This window comes from Salvelinus fontinalis, chromosome 20, assembly GCF_029448725.1.
Source record: "Salvelinus fontinalis isolate EN_2023a chromosome 20, ASM2944872v1, whole genome shotgun sequence".
NCBI lineage: Eukaryota > Metazoa > Chordata > Actinopteri > Salmoniformes > Salmonidae > Salvelinus > Salvelinus fontinalis.
The window spans coordinates 32,242,733-32,268,286 of NC_074684.1; the positions used below are offsets into that span (position 1 = coordinate 32,242,733).

Consider the following 25,554-nt stretch of genomic DNA (forward strand, 5'->3'; position numbering starts at 1 on the left):
GATGGATTATCTTGGCAAAGGATAAATGCTCACTAACAGGGATGTAAACAAGTTTGTGCAAAATATTTGAGACAAATAAGCTTTTTGTGATTGTGGAACATTTCTAGGATTTTTTTATTTCAGCTCTTGAAACATGGGACCAACACTTTACATGTTGCGTGTATATTTTTGTTCAGTGTTGTTCAATCCCATTACTTTTCAAAATACATACACTTTAGCATAGTTGTTTTAGAGAGGCAGTGGTATCATCATCTAAAATGTGACTGATCTGTAAAGAAAAAGACAAAAAAATAAATTAAAAAGACTTCAACATAATTTGTGGCTGTACCAAGTCCTATGTAATGGTGCTTGTTTAAAAGGTCCAATGCAGCCATTTTCATCTGAATATCAAATCCTTTCTGTGTAACAATTAAGTACCCGTTTTAAATTAAAATGTTCAAAAATGAACAAAAATATCTTCTTAGCAAAGAGCAATTTCTTGAGCAAGAGTTTTGCTATGACTGTCTGGGAGTGGTCTGAGTGGGGAGGGGGAAACTAGCTGCTATTTGCCAAGAGGTTAGGTAACAATTTCATCACCTGGTGATGACACCAGCCATGCCAAAACTCCATCCCACCACAACAGGCTGAAATTTCACGCTGTCTTTTCAAACAGCTGTTACACTAAAAGGGCATTATCATAATTTTCACAACATCACTATTATTCCAACCTCATAGAGTGGAAATATACATAAAACACAGAACAATATAGTTTTGACTGCACTGGGCCCTTAATTCATCGCAAACAAACAAAAAATCTATAATTTAGTTGTGATGACACAATTACCTTTTACCATGTAATTGTCCAGTAGATGCTAGGTAACTACCAGACTGCAATATACAGTAGAATGTAACTAAATAACCTCTACACATTTTGAGAGTCCACACGACTTATGTGCAGACCTGAATCAGTGAAACACCTCATTAAAAAGACCCGAGTGCCTTTGTGTGCTGTGCTATTTGAAGGGCATTGTTGAGTGGAGATGAGCCGGGACAGCTTGTTTTGTGAGAGCTGTGAGAGGTGTCTATGTCATCTCTTAGATAGGGACCATGGCAAGCAGCCGACCACAGATAAGGAACCAATTCAGCCGAACCGCCATGTCACGACTATTCAGCTAAACACAGCAATATCTACTGTCATTTATGATACCTCTCAAAATTGTCCAATTCTGTGTACTACTCTTGCATAATACGGTTCATAATAACAAATATGAATGGACACCCAATGCTAAAGAACTACAGTAAACTTTCAGGGTAGGCCTATTAGGCAGAGCTGTGTGGAATGTATTTCAAGGAGGGTGAAAGGCAGGAGATAAGCAGAGACATGTCACTTTCCCTAAAATGGATACTAACAGCTAAAGGTCTTGAAAACTGCCCCCAAGGCACTTCTCATTCTTGGGATAAAATTGGGTTCTTTTTTTTGTCATGCCACAAGCTACATCCTAATTTGGCCTTCGGTCCCCCTTTATAAGGATCAGACAGCAGAGATGAGCTTGCAGTTACCCACAGAGTCAACAGGAACAAGATCTTTGCTCTGTGTTCACCCCAACTGATTATCTCTTTGTCTGTGGACCTCCATCAGCAACAATGGGTGATGCTCTCATGGCTGAGTTTGGGAAAGCTGCTCACTTTCTGAGGAAGTCAGACAAGGAGCGCCTGGAAGCCCAGACCAGGGCTTTTGACATCAAGACCGAGTGCTTCGTGGTTGATGACAAAGTGGAATATGTCAAGGGGCAGATCCAAAGCAAAGAGGGGGGAAAGGTGGTCGTAAAGAGGGAGGACCAGACTATCGTGACCGTCAAGGAGGTGGACGTCCATCCCCAGAACCCGCCAAAATACGATAAAATCGAAGACATGGCCATGTTCACCTTCCTCCATGAGCCAGCTGTTCTGTTTAACCTCAAAGAGCGTTACGCAGCCTGGATGATCTACACCTACTCAGGGCTGTTCTGTGTGACAGTGAACCCATACAAGTGGCTTCCTGTCTATGACTCTGAGGTGGTGTCTGCCTACAGGGGGAAGAAGAGGACTGAAGCCCCCCCTCACATCTTCTCCATCTCAGATAACGCCTACCAGTATATGCTTACTGATCGGGAGAACCAGTCTGTTCTTATCACTGGAGAATCCGGTGCTGGAAAGACTGTCAACACCAAGAGAGTCATCCAGTACTTTGCCAGCATTGCAGCAGTTAGTGGGGTTAAGAGGGATCCAAGCAAGGGCACCCTGGAAGATCAAATCATCCAGGCTAACCCTGCACTGGAGGCTTTCGGTAATGCCAAAACACTGAGAAATGACAACTCATCACGTTTCGGCAAATTCATCCGTATTCACTTCGGGACCAGTGGGAAACTGTCCTCTGCCGACGTAGAGACTTACCTTCTTGAGAAGTCCCGTATCACCTTTCAGCTCAAAGCTGAGAGGAACTACCATATTTTCTTCCAGATATTGTCCAATCAAAAGCCAGAGCTGTTGGACTTGCTGTTAATCACCAACAACCCATATGACTACTCCTACATCTCCCAAGGAGAGGTAACAGTAGCATCCATCAATGATTCTGAGGAACTGATGGCCACTGATAGTGCCTTCGATGTGCTCGGCTTTACTGCAGAGGAAAAACAGGGGGTCTACAAGTTGACAGGTGCCATAATGCACTACGGCAACATGAGGTTCAAACAAAAGCAGCGGGAGGAGCAGGCAGAGCCTGACGGTACAGAGGCTGCTGACAAGTCAGCTTACCTAATGGGGATAAACTCTGCAGATCTGATTAAAGGACTTTGCCATCCCAGAGTCAAGGTCGGCAATGAGTATGTCACCAAAGGTCAAGGTGTAGATCAGGTCTACTATTCCCTCGGTGCATTGGCTAAGTCAGTGTATGAAAAGATGTTCAACTGGATGGTGGTGAGAATCAACCACTCCCTTGACACAAAACAGGCACGCCAGCATTTCATAGGCGTGCTGGACATTGCTGGATTTGAGATCTTTGATTTCAACACCTTTGAACAGCTCTGCATCAACTTCACAAATGAGAGACTGCAACAGTTTTTCAATCATCACATGTTTGTGCTCGAGCAAGAGGAGTACAAAAAGGAGGGCATTGACTGGGAGTTCATCGACTTTGGGATGGACTTGCAAGCTTGCATTGACCTCATTGAAAAGCCACTTGGGATCATGTCAATTCTAGAGGAAGAGTGCATGTTCCCCAAGGCCAGTGACCAGACCTTTAAGGCTAAGCTATATGACAACCATTTGGGCAAGAATAGAATGTTTCAGAAGCCAATTCCAGGTAAGGGCAAGGCAGAGGCACACTTTGCCCTGCTCCACTATGCTGGCACTGTTGATTACAATATTTCTGGCTGGCTGGTCAAGAACAAAGATCCATTGAATGAAACAGTGTGTGGTCTTTATGCAAAATCCTCTCTCAAGCTGTTGAGTCATCTTTTTGTCATCATAGCAACGGAGGGAGGTGACAAAGCTGGTGGAAAAGGAGGCAAAAAGAAAGGGTCTGCTTTCCAGACTGTATCTGCACTTCACAGGGAAAACCTAAACAAGCTGATGAACACCCTGAAAACCACCCATCCCCACTTTGTCCGCTGCTTGATCCCAAATGAGAGCAAAACGCCAGGGACCATGGACAACTGCCTTGTGATGCACCAGCTTCGCTGTAACGGTGTGCTGGAGGGCATTCGAATCTGCAGAAAAGGCTTCCCAAACAGAGTCCTCTATGGCGACTTCAAACAGAGATATAGAATCCTGAATGCATCCGTCATTCCTGAGGGACAGTTTATTGACTCCAAGAAAGCCGCTGAAAAGCTGCTGGGATCATTGGACATTGACCACACTCAGTACCGGTTTGGCAACACCAAGGTCTTCTTCAAAGCAGGCTTGCTGGGTACGTTGGAGGAGATGCGAGATGAACAACTCTCCCGCATCATTACAATGATCCAGGCCAACGCAAGAGCCATACTCATGAGGGCAGAGTACCAGAAGCTTGTGGAACGCAGGGATGCTCTAATGGTCATCCAGTGGAACCTTCGCGCCTTTTTAGGGGTTAAAAACTGGCCCTGGATGAAGATGTTCTTCAAAATCAAGCCACTGCTGAAGAGTGCTGAGTCTGACAAGGAGATGGCAAACATAAAGGACGAGTTCACGAAGCTCAAAGAGGCCTTTGAGAAATCAGAAGCAAGACGGAAGGAGCTTGAGGAGAAAGTGGTGAGTATTCTCCAAGAGAAGAACGACCTGCTCCTACAATGCCAGTCTGAGCAGGACACACTAACAGATGCTGAAGAGCGCTGTGAGCAGCTCATAAAAAGTAAGATCCAAATGGAAGCAAAGGTGAAAGAACTGACAGAACGTATGGAGGATGAAGAGGAGATGAATGCAGATCTCACAGCAAAGAAACGCAAGCTGGAGGATGAATGCTCTGAGTTGAAGAAAGATATAGATGACCTTGAGCTGACATTAGCCAAGGTTGAGAAAGAGAAACATGCCACAGAGAACAAGGTGAAGAACCTCACAGAGGAGATGGCTTCCCAGGATGAAAACATTATGAAGCTGACCAAAGAGAAGAAGGCACTGCAGGAGGCTCATCAGCAGACACTCGATGACCTACAGAGTGAGGAGGACAAAGCCAACACCTTGACCAAAGCTAAAGCTAAGCTGGAGCAACAGGTGGATGACCTTGAGGGCTCCCTGGAACACGAAAAGAAAGTCAGAATGGAGCTTGAGCGCTCCAAGAGAAAGCTTGAGGGAGACCTAAAACTGAACCAAGAGAATTTGATGGATTTGGAGAACGACAAACAGCAGCTAGAGGAGAAATTCAAGAAGAAAGACTTTGAGATGAGCAGCCTGACTGTAAAGATTGAGGATGAGCAGGTGGCTGGAGTTCAGCTCCAGAAGAAACTGAAGGAAAGCCAGGCACGAATCGAAGAGCTTGAAGAGGAGTTGGACGCTGAGCGAGCAGCCCGAGCCAAAGTGGAGAAGCAGCGATCTGATCTCTCCCGCGAGCTAGAGGACATAAGTGAGCGTTTGGAGGAAGCGGGAGGGGCAACATCTGCCCAGGTGGAGCTCAACAAGAAGAGGGAGAATGAATTTCTGAAACTTCGCAGGGACCTGGAGGAATCCACGCTTCAACATGAGGCCACTGCTGCATCCTTGAGGAAGAAGCATGCGGACAGTGTGGCCGAACTGGGTGAGCAAATCGACAACCTCCAGCGTGTCAAGCAAAAATTAGAGAAAGAGAAGAGTGAGCTGAAGCTGGAGCTAGACGACCTGTCCTCAAATATGGAGAGTGTGGTGAAGGCCAAATCCAACATGGAGAAGATGTGCCGATCGATGGAAGACAATATGAATGAGAACAAGACCAAGTATGAGGAGGCCCAGAGGTCCCTCAATGACTTCTCCTCACAGAGGGCCAGGCTGCTCACTGAAAATGGAGAGTTGGGACGTCAGTTGGAGGAGAAAGAGTGCCTGATTTCACAACTCACCAGGGGCAAGAGCTCCTACACCCAGCAGGTGGAGGATATGCGCAGGCAGCTCGAGGAGGAGGTTAAGGCAAAGAATTCACTGGCCCATGCCGTGCAGTCTTCCCGTCATGACTGTGACCTGCTCAGAGAACAGTTTGAGGAGGAGCAGGAGGCCAAGGCAGAGCTGCAGAGGGCACTATCCAAGGCCAACACTGAAGTGTCCACATGGAGGGCAAGGTATGAGACTGATGGAATCCAGAAAACTGAGGAGCTGGAGGAAGCTAAAAAGAAGTTAGTCCAAAGACTGCAAGAAGCAGAGGAGGGTGTGGAGGCTGTGAACGCAAAGTGTTCCTCCCTCGAAAAGACCAAGAGTCGCCTCCAAAATGAAATTGAGGACCTGATGTTGGATCTTGAAAGATCTAATGCAGCATCTGCAGCTCTGGACAAGAAGCAGAGAACCTTTGACAAAGTCATGGCTGAGTGGAAGCAGAAGTATGAGGAGTCACAGTGTGAGCTTGAGGGTTCCCAGAAGGAGGCTCGGTCTCTCAGCACTGAGCTCTTCAAATTGAAGAATGCCTATGAGGAGTCCTTGGATCACCTGGAGACCATTCAAAGGGAGAACAAGAACCTGCAGGAGGAGATCTCTGACCTTACTGATCAACTTGGTGAGGGAGGGAAAAGCGCCCATGAATTGGAGAAACTTCGGAAGCAGCTGGAGCAAGAGAAAGCAGAGCTCCAGTCAGCACTGGAGGAGGCAGAAGGTTCCCTGGAGCACGAAGAGGGCAAGATCCTTCGGGCCCAGCTGGAGTTCAACCAGGTGAAGGCGGATATTGAGCGCAAGCTGGCCGAGAAAGATGAGGAAATGGAACAGGTCAAGAGAAACTACCAGCGCATGGTGGAGTCACTGCAGACCTCCCTCGAGTCTGAGACCAGAAGCCGCAATGAGGCCCTGAGAATCAAGAAGAAGATGGAGGGCGACCTCAACGAGATGGAGATACAGCTTAGCCAAGCCAACAGACAGGCGGCTGATGCCCAAAAGCAGCTTAAGATCATCCAGTCATATCTGAAGGATACCCAGCTTCAGCTGGATGACTCTACACACGGGAATGAAGACCTGAAGGAAAACATTGCTCTCTTGGAGCGCAGGAACAATCTGTTCCAAGCGGAGCTGGAGGAACTTCGGGGTGTTCTTGAGCAGACAGAGCGTTGCCGCAAGCTGGCCGAACAGGAGCTCACTGAAGCCACAGAGCGCATGCAGCTCCTGCACTCTCAAAATACAGGCCTTATCAACCAGAAGAAGAAACAAGAGGCTGATCTGCTCCAACTGCAGACCGAGATGGAAGAAGCGGTACAGGAGAACCGCAATGCTGAAGAGAAGGCCAAGAAGGCCATCACCGATGCAGCCATGATGGCCGAGGAGCTGAAGAAGGAGCAAGACACTAGCGCCCACCTGGAGCGTATGAAGAAGAATATGGAGCAGACCATTAAGGACCTGCAGCACCGTTTGGATGAGGCGGAACAAATCGCAATGAAGGGTGGGAAGAAGCAGCTCCAAAAGCTGGAGTTACGCATCAAGGAGTTGGAGAGCGAGCTGGAGGCGGAGCAGAAGAGGGGCACAGAGTCCATCAAGGGGGTGCGCAAGTACGAGCGGCGCATCAAGGAGCTCACCTACCAGACGACAGAGGATCGCAAGAACATGGCTCGCATCCAGGACCTGGTGGACAAGCTGCAGCTGAAGGTGAAGTCCTACAAGCGCGCCTCCGAGGAGGCAGAGGAACAGGCCAATGCCAACCTGGCCAAGTTCCGCAAGCTGCAGCATGAGCTGGAGGAGGCTGAAGAGCGAGCAGACATCGCCGAGTCCCAGGTGAACAAACTCCGGGCCAAGACCAGGGACGGGTCCGGCAAGAAGGGCTTGGATGAGTGAGGAGGTCCCAAAACAGCAATGTCACAGGTGTGTTGATTAGAACAATTACCCATCTTCTCACAATTGCATTATAGATCAGAACGTAAGACATGAAGAATGTAACCTATATTCCAGACAATGCGTACGTTTTACATGCATACTTATAATTCAATATTACTTCCTTACTTACTCTGATTATCTTAATTGCTGTAAGGTTATAATCGAAGTAAGCATAAACCGATTAAAACACCTATATTTTGTTTAGCAATCTTTCGAATAATTAGGACATGTAACACCTTCATCGGAGTTCCTGTAGTTCCATGTAAATGTTTTAATCAAGCTATTATAGTAATGAGAGTAATCACAATAATCATATTATTGAATGCATGTACATGTACCTAATTATTTAAGAGGAATAGGCTTCATTGGTTTTAGATAACAGACCTAATTCTAATGCCCTAAATAATTTCCCTGTGCAACATAAATCACATTGTATTGTAATTACACAGTTAAAGTGAAAGGTGAATACCATGGTGATTATGATGTCTTGCTTAGGGCCTGTGCACGTCTTTACCGCATCGTACACACATGTTTAAACTATACAGCAGAAAGATGCATTGGTGGATTTGTAAGCGTGGCTTCATGTCTAGTAAGTGGTCATGTTGTTTCTGAGGACAGTCTGTAAACCGTAGCGGGGACAGGCTGTGTAATATCGTTGATCTAAAGCGGAGAAAAAGGATGGGAAATGTTTTGATGTCAACAAAGATATTTCCTTAAATGATTTTGTCAGATATATAACTCCCAAAACATGAGTTAATGTCAGCCTTTCATTTGAATATGTTCCAACAGTGTGTCCATTGTCAATGTAACAATACCAAGTTGTCTCCACATTTGTAAAGTACATTGGAAATGAATGCTGCCAACTGTGCACCATAACATCTTAAATCCTTAAAAGATTAAACTAACAACGTTGTATTACAACTAGGAAAAATAAAGCACTGCTCTGCAATAAAAACTGCCTCCAGCACTCTGGTTTTCCTAAGGATGATGTAATTTGATGAATAAAGTTTGAGGAATGTAAAATACTTGGCAGGTGTATCATCAGAATACAGGGGAAACAGGGTAACAAGCCTGTACTCGATCCCAACCCCACAGCTTGTGGAGAGAGGCTCTTCACCCGACCAGACTGAAACTGTCACTGCAACTGTGCTGGGTTTGGTTAAAAAGCATTCATTTTTGTTAAGTAAAATCATACACTAGTTCTACTAAGCTCCATTTTAGAAAATGGATTATGTCGATATTGTAGTGTCAAAACAGTAGGGTTAAAAAGCACCATAAGCATGATCGCTGAGGCCTGCTTATCTACATAGCCAAAGGCTACACATGCCAAATACAGGTACACTCAGTCACACACGATTCGATCAGAGGTATACGAACAAATGTATTCCTCTTGTTTAGGCAGTGTCTGAGGCGGAAGTGCATTATATCACCCCCTTTTCTTATTGACGTATTGCACTTGTTTTGGCAGTGTCTGAGGCGGAAGTGCATTATATCACCCCCTTTTCTTATTGACGTATTGCACTTGTTTCGGCAGTGTCTGAGGCGGAAGTGCATTATATCACCCCCTTTTCTTATTGACGTATTGCACTTGTTTTGGCAGTGTCTGAGGCGGAAGTGCATTATATCACCCCCTTTTCTTATTGACGTATTGCACTTGTTTTGGCAGTGTCTGAGGCGGAAGTGCATTATATCACCCCCTTTTCTTATTGACGTATTGCACTTGTTTTGGCAGTGTCTGAGGCGGAAGTGCATTATATCACCCCCTTTTCTTATTGACGTATTGCACTTGTTTTGGCAGTGTCTGAGGCGGAAGTGCATTATATCACCCCCTTTTCTTATTGACGTATTGCACTTGTTTTGGCAGTGTGAGAGGGAACTGCCTTATATCCCGCCCTTTTCCTACTAGGGTCATATATCTGTCTCTTTAAAATGAGCTAGTTCATTCCCTACATGTAAATAGATCTATCGTTTTACTGAAACAAACATGAATCAGGGATTGCACAGTATTGGAAATTGTGCAAATTGTATTCTCGCTGATCAGTGACAGCATATCTTGACCAATACTGACCTCTAGAGGTGTTTACGGGAATGTTTGTGATTCGTTCAAACTACTGTACAAGCAAAATTAATAACATTAACAACAGAATGTGAAACACATTCATAGTACTCACGGTAAAGACAAACGAACAAAATATTTAATATAAATGTAATTCTCCTTTAATTCTGACTCTGTATGGAGAAGTGTCATACAACCTTCACAGTACACATAGCCTTGTTTCTTTAAAAAAATAATATTTTCTACATTGTACAATAATAGTGAAAACTATGAAATTAGTAACCACAAAAAAAGTAGACACCGTTTGCCTTGATGACAGCTTTGCATACTCTTGGACATTCTCTCAACCAGCTTCATGAGGTAGTCACCTGGAATGTTTTGCAATTAACAGGTGTGTCTTGTTAAAAGTTCATTTGTGGAATTTCTTTCCTTCTTAATGCGTTTTAGCCAATGTTGTGTGACAAGGTAGGGGTGGTATACATAAGATAGCCCTATTTGGTAAAAGACCAAGTCCATATTATGGCAAGAAAAGCTTAAATAAGCAAAGACAAACAACAGTCCATCATTACTTTAAGACATGAAGCTCAGTCAATACGGAAAAATTTAAGAACTTTGAAAGTGTCTTAAAATGCAGTCGCAAAAACCATCAAGCGCTATGATGAAACTGGCTCTCATGAGGACCGCCACAGGAAAGGAAGACCAAGAGTTACCTCTGCTGCAGAGGATAAGTTTATTACAGTTTCACAGAGTTCAAGTAACAGACACATCTCAACATCAACTGTTCAGAGGAGACTGTGTGAATCAGGCCTTTATGATCGAATTGCTGCAAAGAAACCACTACTAAAGGACACCAATAATAAGAAGAGACTTACTTGGGCCTAGAAACACGAGCAATGGACATTAGACTGGTGGAAATTTGAACCTTTGGTCTGATGAGTCCAAATTTTAGATTTTTGGTTCCAACTGCCGTGTCTTTGTGAGAAGCAGAGTAGATGCTCTGTAAGGGCTATTTGACCTGGCCTCCACAATCACCCGACCTCAACCTAGTTGAGATGGTTTGGGATGAGTTGGACCGCAGAGTAAAGGAAAAGCAGCCAACAAGTTTTCAGCACGTGTGGGATATCCTTCAAGACCGTTGGAAAAACATTCTAGATGAAGCTGATTGGAAGAATGCCAGAGTGTGTAAAGTTATCATCAAGGCAACGGGTGGCTACTCTGAAGAATAGACAATATATTTTGATTTGTTGAACACTTTTTTGTTAACTACATGATTCCATATGTGTTATTTCATAGTTGATGTATTCACTATTATTCTACAATGTAGAAAATAGTACAAATTAAGAATAACTCTTGAATGAGTATGTGTCCAAACTTTTGACTGGTACTGTATATACTCAGTACCTTCGGAAAGTATTCAGACCCCTTTACTTTTCCCATATTTTGTTACATTACAGCCTTTTTCTAAAATGGATTAAATAAATACAAATCCTCAGCAATCTACACAAAATACACCATAATGACAAAGTGAAAATGTTGAATTTTTTATTTTAGCAAATGTATAAAAAAATCCAAAAACAGACATACCTTATTTACATCGGTATTCAGACCCTTTGAGCTCCGGGGCATCCTGTTTCCATCGATCATCCTTGAGATTTCTACAACTTGATTGGAGTCCACCTGTGGTAAATTCAATTGATTGGACATGATTTGGAAAGGCAAACACCTCTGTCTATATAAGGTCCCACAGTTGACAGTGCATGTCAGAGCAAAAAACAAGCCATGAGGTCGAAATCATTTTCCATAGAGCTCTGAGACAGGATTGTGTTGAGGCACAGAATTTGGGAAGGGTACAAAAACATTTCTGCAACATTGAAGGAGGTCCCCAACAACACAGTGGCCTCCATCAAATTTGGAACCACCAAGACTCTACCTAGAGCTGGCCAAACTGAGCAATCAGGGGAGAATGGCCTTTGTCAGGGAGGTGACCAAGAACCTGATGGTCACTAGAGTTCCTCTGTCGAGATGGAAGAAACCTCCAGAAGGACAACCATCTCTGCTGCACTCCGCCAATCAGGCCTTGATGGTAGATTGGCCAGACGGAAGCGACTCGTCAGTAAAATGGACATGACAGCTCGCTTTGAGTTTGCCAAAAGGCACCTTAAGATTCTCTGGTCTGATGAAACCAAGATTGAACTCTTTGGCCTGAATGCCAAGCGTTACGTTTGGAGGAAACCTGGCATCATCCCTACAGTGAAGCATGGTGGTGGCAGCATCATGCTGTGGGGATGTTTTTTAGCGGTAGGGACTAGGAGACTAGTCACGATCGAGGCAAAGAAGAACGGAGCAAAGTACAGAGAGATACTTGATGAAAACCTACTCCAGAGCGCTCAGGACCTCCGACTGAGGCGAAGGTTCACCTTCCAACAGGACAACGACCCTAAGCACACAGCCAAGACAACGCAGGAGTGGCTTCAGGACAAGTCTCTGAATGTCCTTGAGTGGCCCAGCAAGAACCCGGACTTGAACCCATTTAAACATCTCCGGAGAGACCTGAAAATAGCTGTGCAGCAACACTCCCCTCCAACCTGACAGAGCTTGAGAGGATCTGCAGAGAAGAATGGGAGTAACTACCCAAATACAGCTGTGCCTTGTAGTGTCATGCCCAAGAAGACTCGATGCTGTAATCGCTGCCAAAGTTGCTTCAACAAAGTACTGAGTAAAGGGTCTGAATACTTATGTAAATGTAATATTTCTGTTTTTATTTGTAATAAAAAAAAACTTTTTGCTTTGTCATTGTGGTATTGTGTATAGATTGATGAGGGACAAAAACAATTTAATACATTTTAGAATAAGGCTGTAACGTAACAAAATGTGGAAAAGGTCAAGGGGTCTGAATAATTTCTAAAGGCACTGTATATACAGTGTATATATGTATGTGTATGTGTATGTACAGTACAGTAAATTTACAGTTGATCATCCAAATAGGATTAACATTTTTATGATTGGTAAGTCATGGGATATTCTTCTATTTGTGCTCTTGCTCTTGTGTAGGACAAAAACAGGGCAGTGTTATGAAGAATTCCTCAAATGTCATTTTGTACTTAATTAATAACAAGATGTATACACGTGATGAGAAAAATCATATGAAACCACGTTTCCATGAATAAGGGAATTCATTGAAAACTACAAGATATATCGGGGGGGGGGGGGGTTACCAGAGCACGTGCTAAACATGACAGTGACAACGGTGTGTCACATTTTACATGGAGCAGAATCTGCCCCCTTTCAAGGCTGTGTTGGTGTCTGTCTCATGTCATCCACCCTCCCCCAGATACAAGTATACACACGCATTGACAGATAAAGGTGCATGCACACTCACTCATTGCGTTTCAACACTATTATGCCTCTCTCTCTTCCTCTCTGATCTCATCTAGTTGAGGTGGCTGGAGGTGAAAAGAGAGAGAGATGCCTGTTTGATGTGCAGACGGTGGCCAATTAGAACCAGGCACCAAGACCCTTTATCTCTAGTATGGTTGTGTGTCCGTGCATTACAGTCTGCAAAGGCTGTATCTCATCCTGTTTGGTGGTGGTCAAATCAGAAGGGCTGAATCACAGCACAGCTTGCAGAACCATAAGGTGAAGATAGTTTTGGTTTTGGTTTGTAAGACAAAGATATTCTAAGCTATCTTTGGAGGTGTTGTGAATATCAAGACTCTTTTTTCAGAGCATTTACCTAGGTTATTATAGTAAACTAAAACTGAAACTAAAATGAAAACAAATGATGAAAAAACGATTTAGTAAACTGAAATAAAAAAAGAATTAACAAACCTATAACTAAAACAACAATGAAACTATTATCTTTGACTCCAAAACTAACTAACTCAAATATATATAAAAAAAAACTATGATGAATTATGTTGTTTTAGTTTTTATCTAAGCTTTGGGAAAAAATCCAATTGGGTTTCCAATGCGTTATTCAATGTTTCCGGTGTGTTTTCAAGCTACAGAATCTGGAGGGTAAATGCTGGCAGGAGATGGCGATGTCACTATTAGCCTCTAGACAGATGAGTTGCTTGCTTAGCTTACAATGCTCCAAGGTCTGGGATATCTGAGACTACATCACTATCACTAGCTAACAGGGAAAAAACAGGCTATGTAGCTAACTTGTCCTACTAAGGTGAAAAGCATTGGATTGTTGTAAACATGGGCGAGAAAGAGTTTCCTTCCTCCATATCTTTTTACACCAGTGTTAGCGCTCTTCCTTTTAAAACCAAGTCACATTGCAATTGACCTCATAATTTAAAGGACTAATCAGCAGGTAAAACAATAACAAAGCGTCCTCTCCGCCACTGTTTTGGTAAAAAGCTGAAGGATGGGGATGGAGAATTGCAACTACTCTAAAATTAACAGACAGACCTGCAAGTATTATAGTTTTAACCATGTTTTGAGGCTGCACAGTGTTTGTTCACATTTACAAACATTGGAGTAAGACAAGCATATATTTTAGGTTCTGATGGGGACCGACAATCGAACTAAGCTAATGAGGCACTTATAAGTTATATTCTTCAAGAATCAATGTGTACACATCATTTATAAGTAAAACAATGGATGCAGCAACTGCTGATTGCCCCTTTAAACCTGATCTATGACCTGACTCATCCCAGTATGCATTGCTGTCCCCCAGACATAGACAACATAATGTCTCCAAGCCACGCATGTTTTCGCTCCCTAATACTAAAACTAAAACTGAAACTTAATAATATAAAAACAAAATAGAAATACTTCTACACAATTGAAATGAAGTAAATACTAGCCAATCAGGTCTGACAACGGAAACTAAACTGAATTCCAAATAAACAACTAATAGAAATAAAAAGTTTAAAAAACAAAACTATAATAACTTTGGAACACACGCACGCTCGTGCACACACGCTCACACACACACACACGCACACACACACACACACACACACGCGCTTACGCACACGCAGAGAGACACAAACAGACAGAATACACACACCCATCCTTGCTAAAATCGGACATTCTTGTCAAACACCTCAAACACGACACTTCTTTATGTAAGATATGAAACATAGATTGTGTAGCCATACAAAAGTGCTGAAATAATATGAATGAAAAACAATTGTAAAACATACTGAACAAAAATGTCAATTAAAATAAATGTATTAGGTCCTAATCTCTGGATGTCACATAACTGGGAAAACAGATCTGTTGGTCACAGATACCTTTAAAAAAAATAGTTCAGGGCTTGGATCAGAAAACCAGTCAGTATCTTATGTGACCATTTGCCTCATGCAGCGCAACACATTTCCTTCACATAGAGATGATCAGGCTGTTGATTGTGGCCTGTGGAATGTTGTCCCCCTACTCTTCAATGGCTGTGCGATGTTGCTGGATATTGCCGGGAACTGGAGCACACTGTTGTACACGTCGATCCAGGAACTGGGACGTTTTCAGCTTCCAGGAATTGTGTACAGATCCTTGCGACATGGGGCCGTGCATTATCATGCTGAAACATGAGGTGATGGCGGCAGATGAATGGCACAACAATGGGCCTCAGGATCTCGTCACGGTATCTCTGTGCATTCAAATTGGCATCGATAAAATGCAATTGAGTTTGTTGTCCGTAGCGTACGCGTGCCCACACCATAACCCCACCGTCACCATGGTGCAACACCGTTGACATCAGCAAACCCCTTGCCCACACAACGCCATACACGTGGTCTGCTGTTGTGAAGCCGGTTGGACCTACTGCCAAATTCTCTAAAACGAAGTTGGAGGCGGCTTATGGTAGAGAAATTAACATTACATTTTCTGACAACTACTTTGGTGGACATCCCTGCTGTCAACATGACAATTGCACACTCCCTCAAAACTTGAGACATGTGTGGCATTGTGTTTTGTGACAAAACTGCACATTTTATTGTCCCCAGTAGAAGGTGCACCTGTATAATGATAATGCTGTTTAATCAGCTTATTGATATGCCACACCTGCCAGGTGGATTGATTCTCTTGGCAAAGGACATTAATAGGGATGCAAACAAATGTGTACACAAAATCTGAGAGGAATAAGCCTTTGGTGCATATGGAACATTTCTGGGATCTTGTATTGTTAATACAAAATAACCTTCAGGGTGTCTGGCTTGTGTGCATTGGTTAATTGGCTGTAATTGAGTGCCTGGCAGCGCCAAAGAGTCAGAGTGCCTCCTCCCCTAGTTTATAGTGCCCAGCTGCTGCTGTTGGCGCCAAACACTTTATTACCCAACCCCGCTGCTCAAAGGCCACCAAGAGATTTTGTCACATACACACACGCAAACACGCACACACGCACTTGTTACTGTGTCACAAGATACCAAAAGCATAAAAAACTATGTAAAGACAGGAAATTATGTCACAGGAGTATTGACAGATGGGCTAACTATAGCTCTAAAGAGGACGTCATGATATCATGATATCGGCCATGTTCCAGAACAGATTTGGAGGCCACCTGCTGAGCACCAAAATGGATACAAGTGGATTGCCAATCTGCAGTGACTGGTTACATCTGTCACTCTAACACACAGATCACTAGTTACACATGAATGAGCACACTCACTCACAAAAAAGAGCAAAAACTGCAGAAAGTACACATAGGCCTACATTTCACACACTTGCAGGAATAAGCCTGTACAGTGTGTGCTTATTCTTTCATTAAAATATTACAGATACACTCACTCCCCCCATTTTCTAGAGGATGAAACGCAGAGGAGCACAGATGTGTGCCGGAGGCTGTCGCCATTGGAGACAGTCACCAGGGGAGACTGACTGACGTAGGCCTGCTGTCAGTCAGCAACATTAACCCAGTGGCCCCTGTCTCTGCCTCCCTGGAGACCACCCATCCAAAATTCATACAGCAATCCCAGAGGGAATATGAAAAAGGTTACGGAGCACAGAATATGTCCCTTTTCACGAATACAGGTACGCTCAGTTGCACACCTAAGCTGTGCAGTGGTTGGCGTGAGCAGTAGTGCAGACATAGGCTACTAATTTATGTACTGCTTTTTCATGAAGAGATCTGGTCATATACACACGTGTTTACAACATACACAAGTGAAAGGTGTTGGGTTTGCATATGGTTGTGTAAAACTTGGGGCTGATGGAACATCTGTTGACAATGTGCTTATTAGGGATAAATGGGCTATAGTTCTCCACACACACACACACACACACACACACACACACACACACACACACACACACACACACACACACACACACACACACACACACACACACACACACACACACACACACACACACACACACACACACACACACACACACACACACACCTCATCTGGCAGAAAGTAAGACCCTCATCAGCACAAATCAATGAGCTTCATTCTTGAGCCTCTGCGTAAATGCAAATCTAATTTTATGTAAGATCCAGGAAATCCTTGTTTTTTTTCTCTCTCTCTCAAGCAATTACTTTTTTCTCTGCTCGGCAATGAGTGGGTGTGTCTGTTTAATATCTGTTTTTTAAAGAGCACTTTTACTTGGAATGTCCCTTATTCAAACATATACCTTGTGCAAAGACAGAAAATGATACTATGATGCTCCACAATGACCTTGAAAACACTAAAGCATCAATGATTGATCACCAAATCCAATTTAGATCAAGGTACCAGGCAGCTATGGGGACCATGATGAACCTTTTCATAGCCTACATTCAGTTATGACAGAGGTCTGGACCCAACACAGGAAGTCTATATAAATGGTCTATATAAAGAGAAACAAGTAACGCATTCCTGGCTGTGCTAGTTGGATGGAGTCCCAGAACAACAATGTCCCCTCCCTTGACAGTCCCGGGTGCGTCACGGAGCTGAAAGAGCTGTGCCTGCTTGCTTTGGAACGTAGCTTGCGTCATGGCGCTGACGTGATTCGCGCAATGCCATCACCGAGACACAGTCGACGCCGGTTTGTGACTAAAGTGTGAAGTGTGAAAAACATGGATTGTTGCATGTAAACAAAAAAAACGGTCTCATGTGGTCTTTTATTCCACCTAGACAATGTAGCTTAAATGTATTTGTTATTCTACGAAAAGAGTTACAGAAATTGAATAAATTATTATTTGTGCACAGCCTTCCTTGTCTGGTAATCTGAGCATCTGATCTGAACATTTATTTGGGGAGAAATTGATAGATAGGTCTTATATCAGCGAAGTTAAAAGTGTCACAACTTCAACCAACCACGATAGAAGGGTAAGAAATTAAAGCCTTCCTCAATTTAAGAGGTAGCTACAACTAATAAGTAGGCTATAGTATAGGCCTAGGCGCAATGGTGCATAGCTTCATCAAGCAATTCTGTATTCTATCACAATTGCCAATGTAACCGATGTGAAATGGCTAGCTAGTTAGCGGTGGTGCGCGCTATACTGTTACACCAACAGGTACACCTAAGTTTAGCTCATACCTCTGTTTGTACCAATGGTTTACTACGCGGAGCTGTCCATGCAATCGATCGCCTGTGCTCAATGCCAACATCACTCATTGCGCATCAAGACTTTATGTAGTTCAAGTATTTGATGATGACTGAACAATAACAACAAAAAAGTAATCCAAATAGATCCTGGGGGATTAATTAATTATGCGTATGGTACAATTCAGGGATCTTTTATTTATAATCGAAAATAACCTTCAGTGTGTCTGGTTTGTGGGTATTGGTTAATTGCCTGTAATTTGGTGTTCTGGCAGGTTGTAGGCGTATAATATAGTCTATAGGCTGATAGGTGACATACTGTGTGTGTTGCATGTGGTCCAGTATGGTTCGTTTTTATCTTTGTGTTTTTACATGGACGTAAAAAAGAAAGATCACCATGTGCACTCATCTATCCTTCTGCAGAATACAATAAGTATAGGCTAATGCAACGAGAGAGAAACATGGAGCCTGTTTTCATGAAGTCTGATGTCTTGAAATCATGGAATTTGAGGACAGTGAAATTGATCAATGCAGGGTAAAAAAAAAAGATTTAAATTTCATCGCTTCATCAAAGGCCCGCCTCCCGACCATGTTTTGAGACCAGACCGTCCACTTCATTTGTTGGACAACAGAGAGGCGCCCTTGTACGTTACCTCATTTAATGAGTCGAATTAATCACATCCTCGCTGCCTGGACGCAAAGCCTCTAAATAATCGCCTACAAGAGCTTTCGTTGGGATAAACAATTGCAGTGAGCGTAGCAGGAAGCGCATGGACCACGGAGACTAGCGCACCGCACCATCTCATTATCTTCCCAGTAAATGCCTGGTAAATAACGGAAGGGTGCAACCGCTTTATGAAGTGAGCCTGTGTTATATCCGAGCCAAGATGAGCGCGATAGTAATCTGTTTGGTTACGAAGTGATACGTCGGTGTGAAAGACACATTTTGTGTGCGTTAATTAAGCGGGAAGGCATATTCTCTTGCACCGTGGATACCATCTAATCCTTCAAGACGGACGGTGCGGCGGAGCGAAGAGGGAGAAGGTCGAAAATGAGGGACAGAGACTTCATGCCCAACATGGAACGGGGGAAACCCGCCACATACACGGGGGACAAAAAGGCGAAAATGGCTGCGAAGACTAACAAAAAGTGGGTGAGACTGGCCACTGTTTTCGCATACGTGTTGTCAGTTTCTCTGGCGGCTATAATATTGGCCATATACTACAGCCTAATATGGAAACCGACGTCTGCCGCTGCCTCCTCATCATTTGCGAGCCCCAATGCTGTGACCGTTGTCGCGGCGAATACTACTGCGAACATAACCACCAGTAGTGTGCCAAATAATACAATGCACACTGGTACGCAGACGGACGCTAGTATACGCGACGACACGAGGTCCAAGGCATCACCAGTTACCATCAAAACAGAGACGTCCGGGACTGAGGCATTTCAGTGGGCGGATAGCAGTAGTAAAAGTCCCACGGTCTCCGCAGACGACAATACGCCCAAAACAGCGAATGTCGGACCAACGAAAATACACTTGGTCTCTGCGCAAAACTACGCAGCCACAAACAACAAATTGGCAACTCCAACAGAAGTCAGACACGGGTCTCCAAGTGTCACTGGAGAGGACTCAGTGAACTTGCCGACGCACGCAACCATGGACCAAGAGGATAAGTGGTGGACGTTTAGCTTGGTCTCTCCTGCTGTTGGAGTACAACACGAACCTGTGGAAGGATCTGGGCTGGAATATATTCAAGAGAGCCAAACTACGGATTCTTCTCGGATGAGCGGAGTGACGCTGGCGGAAGCCGCGGCGGCTACAAACGCAGATCATCAGACTTTGCGCACCGACTCTACCTCTGACCAGGCCCAGGGTACATGGGGACCGGTTACCTTTACCGATGCACAACGTGATTCGGATTTAATAACGGATCGGTCCTCTAACGTACCAGAGCACAGGCAGGAGGAGATAGTTACCATGGAAAACGGAGATGCCCCAGCGAGAACCACACAATCCTAAACGCACATGCTTTTTTGGGCACCATTCAAACTGCGTTATAAGGGCCTATTCTTATAATGCATTAACGCTTTTTGAAAATTAGCATTATAGCCTAACATTCCAATAGTTCAGGTATGCCTTCATTTGGTACCCTTATTTGGATTGTTGGCATCACAACATTTCTATCGAAGCATCTTCTATTGTGACCCCATAATGTTGAGGAAATGAACGAAATCATTTATCGTGTCTGGATTGAGCTATAGGCCTACGTTTAAATGTGTTGTTTACATTGGACCGTATTCTCAAGGGTAACGGAGCCATGATACACAAACAGCCTATAGCTACTTAACGGGAAAGGCATTTGTATGGTATATCTTTATAGGCTCTGTCCCAAGGTAAGATGATATCAGGAATGGATTGGCAGAGAAAATATGTAGTCCCTCTCAGGTAGCCTATGTCCATTAACTTACACATTTAACCGCAAAATACACTGTGTTTTGGTCTTTTCAGTAGGAGTAACATTGTGCGCCCTGACCTTTGTGAAAGTTATAGCCAAATGTAGCCTCCTTTTTTACAATATCCATGTGCAAAACGTAGCCTGTATGAACACACAAATAAAGCCTTTTGTGAATAATATTGTTTTTCATGGTTTGTCACGTTTACACTATAGTATGTTAATTAGACAAGAGGACTTGAGATCATGCTTTATGCACTTATTTCAAGTACTTTTGCGCACGCACACCTTTGTTGACTAAATCAATGACCCAGGTATCAACTAGAGTAGGGCGTTCTTATTATTTAAAATGGGAACCATTGAAATCTTTATGCTCTGAAATGTTGCTTTGTCTTTAATGTTTTTCAATTAGATATTGCTTGTTGGCGCGTGGGATTTTTCAGGGCAGGTGGAGATCAATAGGCTACGTTAAACACTTTTGGAACGGGTCTTATCAAAATATACAGAGGTACTGTACAAGAAAGCATGTTCTCATTGTTGTAAACGAATTATTTGCTGGGATGGAGAAAACGGTGACAGAACGGTCCTCAGCTGAGAAAAAAGTATTATATATTACAAAGCTGTTTCGATATTGGTGTATTGGCAATGGGTTGTTTGCAAACTGCAGACATTGGGCAATACCAGAGTGACAACAGTTTACAGGCTGACACATTTCCTAATAAATTACACATAACGTTTACATGAAGAATATATTTCAGAGTTCTGGGGCATTGCCCATTAAATGCTTTGTGAATGTGTGAATGAAATGAGAAAGAAATGGCACCAGAGAGGAAGGGAAAGGGTAATGAGAGGGAGAGTTTTCATCGAATCAGAGTGAACTTCAAGAGTAATAGAATTTCTTAATCAGGATAGACTTCCACCCTATCCTTCCACCCTACCACCCACGCTATCCTTCCACCCTATCCTTCTACCCTACCACCCACCCTATCCTTCCACCCTACCACCCACCATATCCTTCCACCCTACCACCCACCCTATCCTTCCACCCTACCACCCACCATATCCTTCCACCCTACCACCCACCCTATCCTTCCATCCTATCCTTCCACCCTACCACCCACCCTATCCTTCCATCCTATCCTTCCACCCTATCCTTCCACCCCATCCTTCCATCCTATCCTTCCACCCTACCACCCATCCTATCCTTCCATCCTATCCTTCTATCCTTCCACCCTATCCTTCCAACCCATCCTTCCATCCTATCCTTCCACCCTATCCTTCCACCCCATCCTTCCATCCTATCCTTCCACCCTATCCTTCCATCCTATCCTTCCACCATAATCTTCCAACCTATCCTTCCACCCTATCCTTCCACCATATCCTTCCATCCTATCCTTCCATCATATCCTTCCACCCTATCCTTCCAACCCACCCTTCCATCCTATCCTTCCATCCTATCCTTCCACCCTATCCTTCCACCCCATCCTTCCACCCTATCCTTCCATCCTATCCTTCCATCCTATCCTTCTATACTTCCACCCTATCCTTCCAACCCATCCTTCCATCCTATCCTTCCATCCTATCCTTCCACCCTATCCTTCCACCCCATCCTTCCATCCTATCCTTCCATCCTATCCTTCCACCCTAATCTTCCAACCTATCCTTCCACCCATCCTATCCTTCCAACCTATCCTTCCACCCTATCCTTCCAACCCACCCTTCCATCCTATCCTTCCATCCTATCCTTCCACCCTATCCTTCCACCCCATCCTTCCATCCTATCCTTCCATCCTATCCTTCCACCCTATCCTTCCACCCCATCCTTCCACCCTATCCTTCCATCCTATCCTTCCATCCTATCCTTCTATCCTTCCACCCTATCCTTCCAAACCATCCTTCCATCCTATCCTTCCACCCTATCCTTCCATCCTATCCTTCCACCCTATCCTTCCACCCTATCTTTATTTCCTATCCTTCCACCCTATCCTTCCATCCTTCTAACCTATCCTTCCACCCTATCCTTCCATCCTATCCTATCCTTCCACCCTATCCTTATTTCCTATCCTTCCATCCTATCCTTCTAACCTATCCTTCCACCCTATCATTCCATCCTATCCTTCCATCCTATCCTATCCTTCCACCCTATCCTTATTTCCTATCCTTCCATCCTATCCTTCCACCCTATCCTTCCATCCTATCCTTCTACCCCATCCTTCCATCCTATCCTTCCACCCTATCCTTCCACCCTATCCTTCCACCCTATTCTTCCACCCTATCCTATCCTTCCACCCTATCCTTATTTCCTATCCTTCCATCCTATCCTTCCATCCTATCCTTCTATCCTTCCACCCTATCCTTCCACCCTATCCTTCCATCCTATTCTTCCATCCTAACCTATCCTTCCACCCTATCCTTATTTCCTATCCTTCCATCCTATCCTTCCACCCTATCCTTCCATACTCCTGAGACCAGAATGGGCTCCACTCTTCAGTGTCGTAAGAGCGTCCTCCACTAATCTTAGCTTGACTCTGTATCATTCTATGCCACAGTGGGCTATACGTCGCTGCCTTGACCACCTTCCAGAATCATTTGCCCAGGGTCGGACTGGCCATCTGGCATTTCGGGGAAATGCCAGATGGGCTGTTCCAATTTAAAGCCTAGTGGGCTTGTCAATTATTTATTTTTTTGCAACATGATAATTATCTGGCTAATAATGGGACCCCGAGGAAAAAATAGTCTGTGCATTTACCTGTGCCCTGCACCGTACCATGTATGCTCCCAGGCTTTGATGGCAAAACCTGGCCATTGATCAACAAAAGGCGAGGCTGGGCTCTTCAATACCATGAGTTACCGCACTCCCGCTCATCTGAGTAATAGCTCTCCCTCCCCAATGGGAGCTGCATTAGTTCTGGCAGCCTGCCACAAATAACTACCGTCAGAGGACTATCACATTCACCCATCCTTTCAGTCTTTAACACCCTTCCTCTAGAGAGACCAGTGTGTTTTCTTAGGATAAAACTAACAAACAGATGCTAGTTCAAAGGGGAGTCTGGTGAACACTAAAGTGCCCAAAGGCCATTCAGGGCTCAAGGTGTCATGTGGGCCTTTCTGTCCTTCAAGCATGAGAAATGGATGCATACTATCTCTCTTCATGTTACGTTGCGTGTCGGTAGGAGGTTTTGAGAGTAAGGGAAGTGGAAGGGCAAGGGGGTTTATCTTACTGAAAGCCTTTTGAGGGTGCAAAGATTTTTTTATTTTTATATTTCACCTTTATTTACCTAGGCAAGTCAGTTAAGAACAAATTCTTATTTACAATAACGGCCTAGAAACAGTGGGTTAACTTGTTCAGGGGCAAAATTATAGATTTTTACCTTATCACCTCAGGGATTTGATCTAGCAACCTTTTGGTTACCGGCCCAACACTTTAACCACTAGGCTCCGGAGCAGCAAGGATCAAGGCCTGATCCAGGTCTTTTAGCAATGACAAATACAATACAGACAACAATAGGCACTTCAACTGGTCAAAAGCAAAGAATAACTAATATTTTACTGGGTGACTTTCACTTTTACTTGAGTCAAGTAAAAATGACTCAGGAAATTTTTTAGGTCACCCAGTAAAATACTACTTTAGTAAAAGTCTAAAACATTTACATTACATTTAAGTCATTTAGCAGACGCTCTTATCCAGAGCGACTTACGTCTTTGGTTTTAAATATACATAAGTATCAAAATTAAAGGTAATTGCTAAAATATACTTAAATATCAAAAGTAAAAGTATAAATTGTTTTAAATCCCTTATATTAATCAAACCAGATGGCAAGATTTAATTTTTAATTTTTGTATTTACAGACAGCCAGCAGAACACTCCAACACTAAGACAATCATTTACAAAGAAAGCATTTGTGTTTAGTGAGTCTGCCACATCAGAGGCAGTAGGGATGACCAGGGATGGTCTCTTGATAAGTGTGTGAATTTGAAAATGTTCTTGTCCTGCTAAGCATAAAAAATGTAACAAGAACTTTTAGGTGTCAGGGAAAATGTATGGTGTAAAAAGTACATACTTTTCTGTAGGAATGTAGTGGAGTAAAAGTAAAAGTTGTAAAAAAAAAAATTATTGTAAAGTTAAGTACAGATACCCCACAAAAAAATACTTAAGTAGTACTTTAAAGTATTTTTACTTACACCACAATATTTTTGTGTTAATGGTGCAATCAGTTGGTTGTAGTTTTGGATAGAGCAGACCATATATTTTTGTTAGCTGCACGTGTGACATAACTCCTCCAGTCCTATTTATAATATCATTAATAAAGATTATACCGTTTGTAATTTTGTTTCTCCCCCCCCCAAAAAAAAAAATATATATCAATTTGTATATTTGAGTTTAACCATAATATTTGTTGTAATATGTGTTCTGTCGTTTAAGGTGGATTATACTGAAATTGCAACCAGCTTTCTATCGCTTGTTTTAAAAATAGCGATTTCATTTTTCATGACCTTTGTCTTGCTGCAGTTGATAACCAGGCCTTCTTGCTGGCCAAAGGACTGGATTCGGTCAATTTTGGGCTTGTCGATGTTGGTGTGTGATAAAAGAGTTGTCATCGGTGAAGTCAAGGTCTTAGTAAAATACAAGGTCCATCGTATACCTCTTGCCTGATCTTCTGTTGTTCGCCGCATCACCCAGTCTATTGCCAGGTTGCAGAGTAGGGCTGAAATCACACAATCTTAACAAACTCCAGACTTCACAGCAAAGCTCATGTTGTTCGTTCCCACAGTGCATGAGAAGTTGCTGCAGAACTGTTTTATGATGTTAACGACATGGGTGGAAATTCCATAAATTCTTAATATCTTCCATAAGCTTCCGTGGCGGATGTTGTCAAAAGTCTTCTGGAAGTCAATAACGTTGATGCAGAGCTTGCAACGCAACTCACTACATTGCTCAATAATGTTCCTGAAGGCAAAGATCTGGTCTGTACAGCTCCTTCCTAACCCTAAAACCCGCTCGTTCGTTCATAAGCACTTTGTCTACAGCTGAAGAGATCCGTTGTACGATAATCTTGCAATAGATCTTGTTGGGAACTGATACCCATCCTGTTTTTGCAGTAG

At 43.4% G+C, this 25,554-nt stretch overlaps 2 protein-coding genes across 2 annotated transcripts; both read left to right on the top strand.

Annotated features, from left to right (window-relative positions):
- The first annotated feature begins 1,548 nt into the window (after nt 1-1,548).
- On the top strand, nt 1,549-8,401 carry myh6 (myosin, heavy chain 6, cardiac muscle, alpha). Its single transcript, XM_055873241.1, has one exon. It carries the CDS (start codon nt 1,624-1,626, stop codon nt 7,420-7,422), a length of 5,799 nt encoding a protein of 1,932 aa, XP_055729216.1. The 5' UTR covers nt 1,549-1,623; the 3' UTR covers nt 7,423-8,401.
- Nucleotides 8,402-18,312: 9,911 nt separating this feature from the next.
- LOC129817732 (uncharacterized) lies at nt 18,313-20,631 on the top strand. The gene has a single exon (XM_055873242.1). It carries the CDS (start codon nt 19,047-19,049, stop codon nt 20,016-20,018), a length of 972 nt encoding a protein of 323 aa, XP_055729217.1. The 5' UTR covers nt 18,313-19,046; the 3' UTR covers nt 20,019-20,631.
- The last annotated feature ends 4,923 nt before the right edge of the window (nt 20,632-25,554 follow it).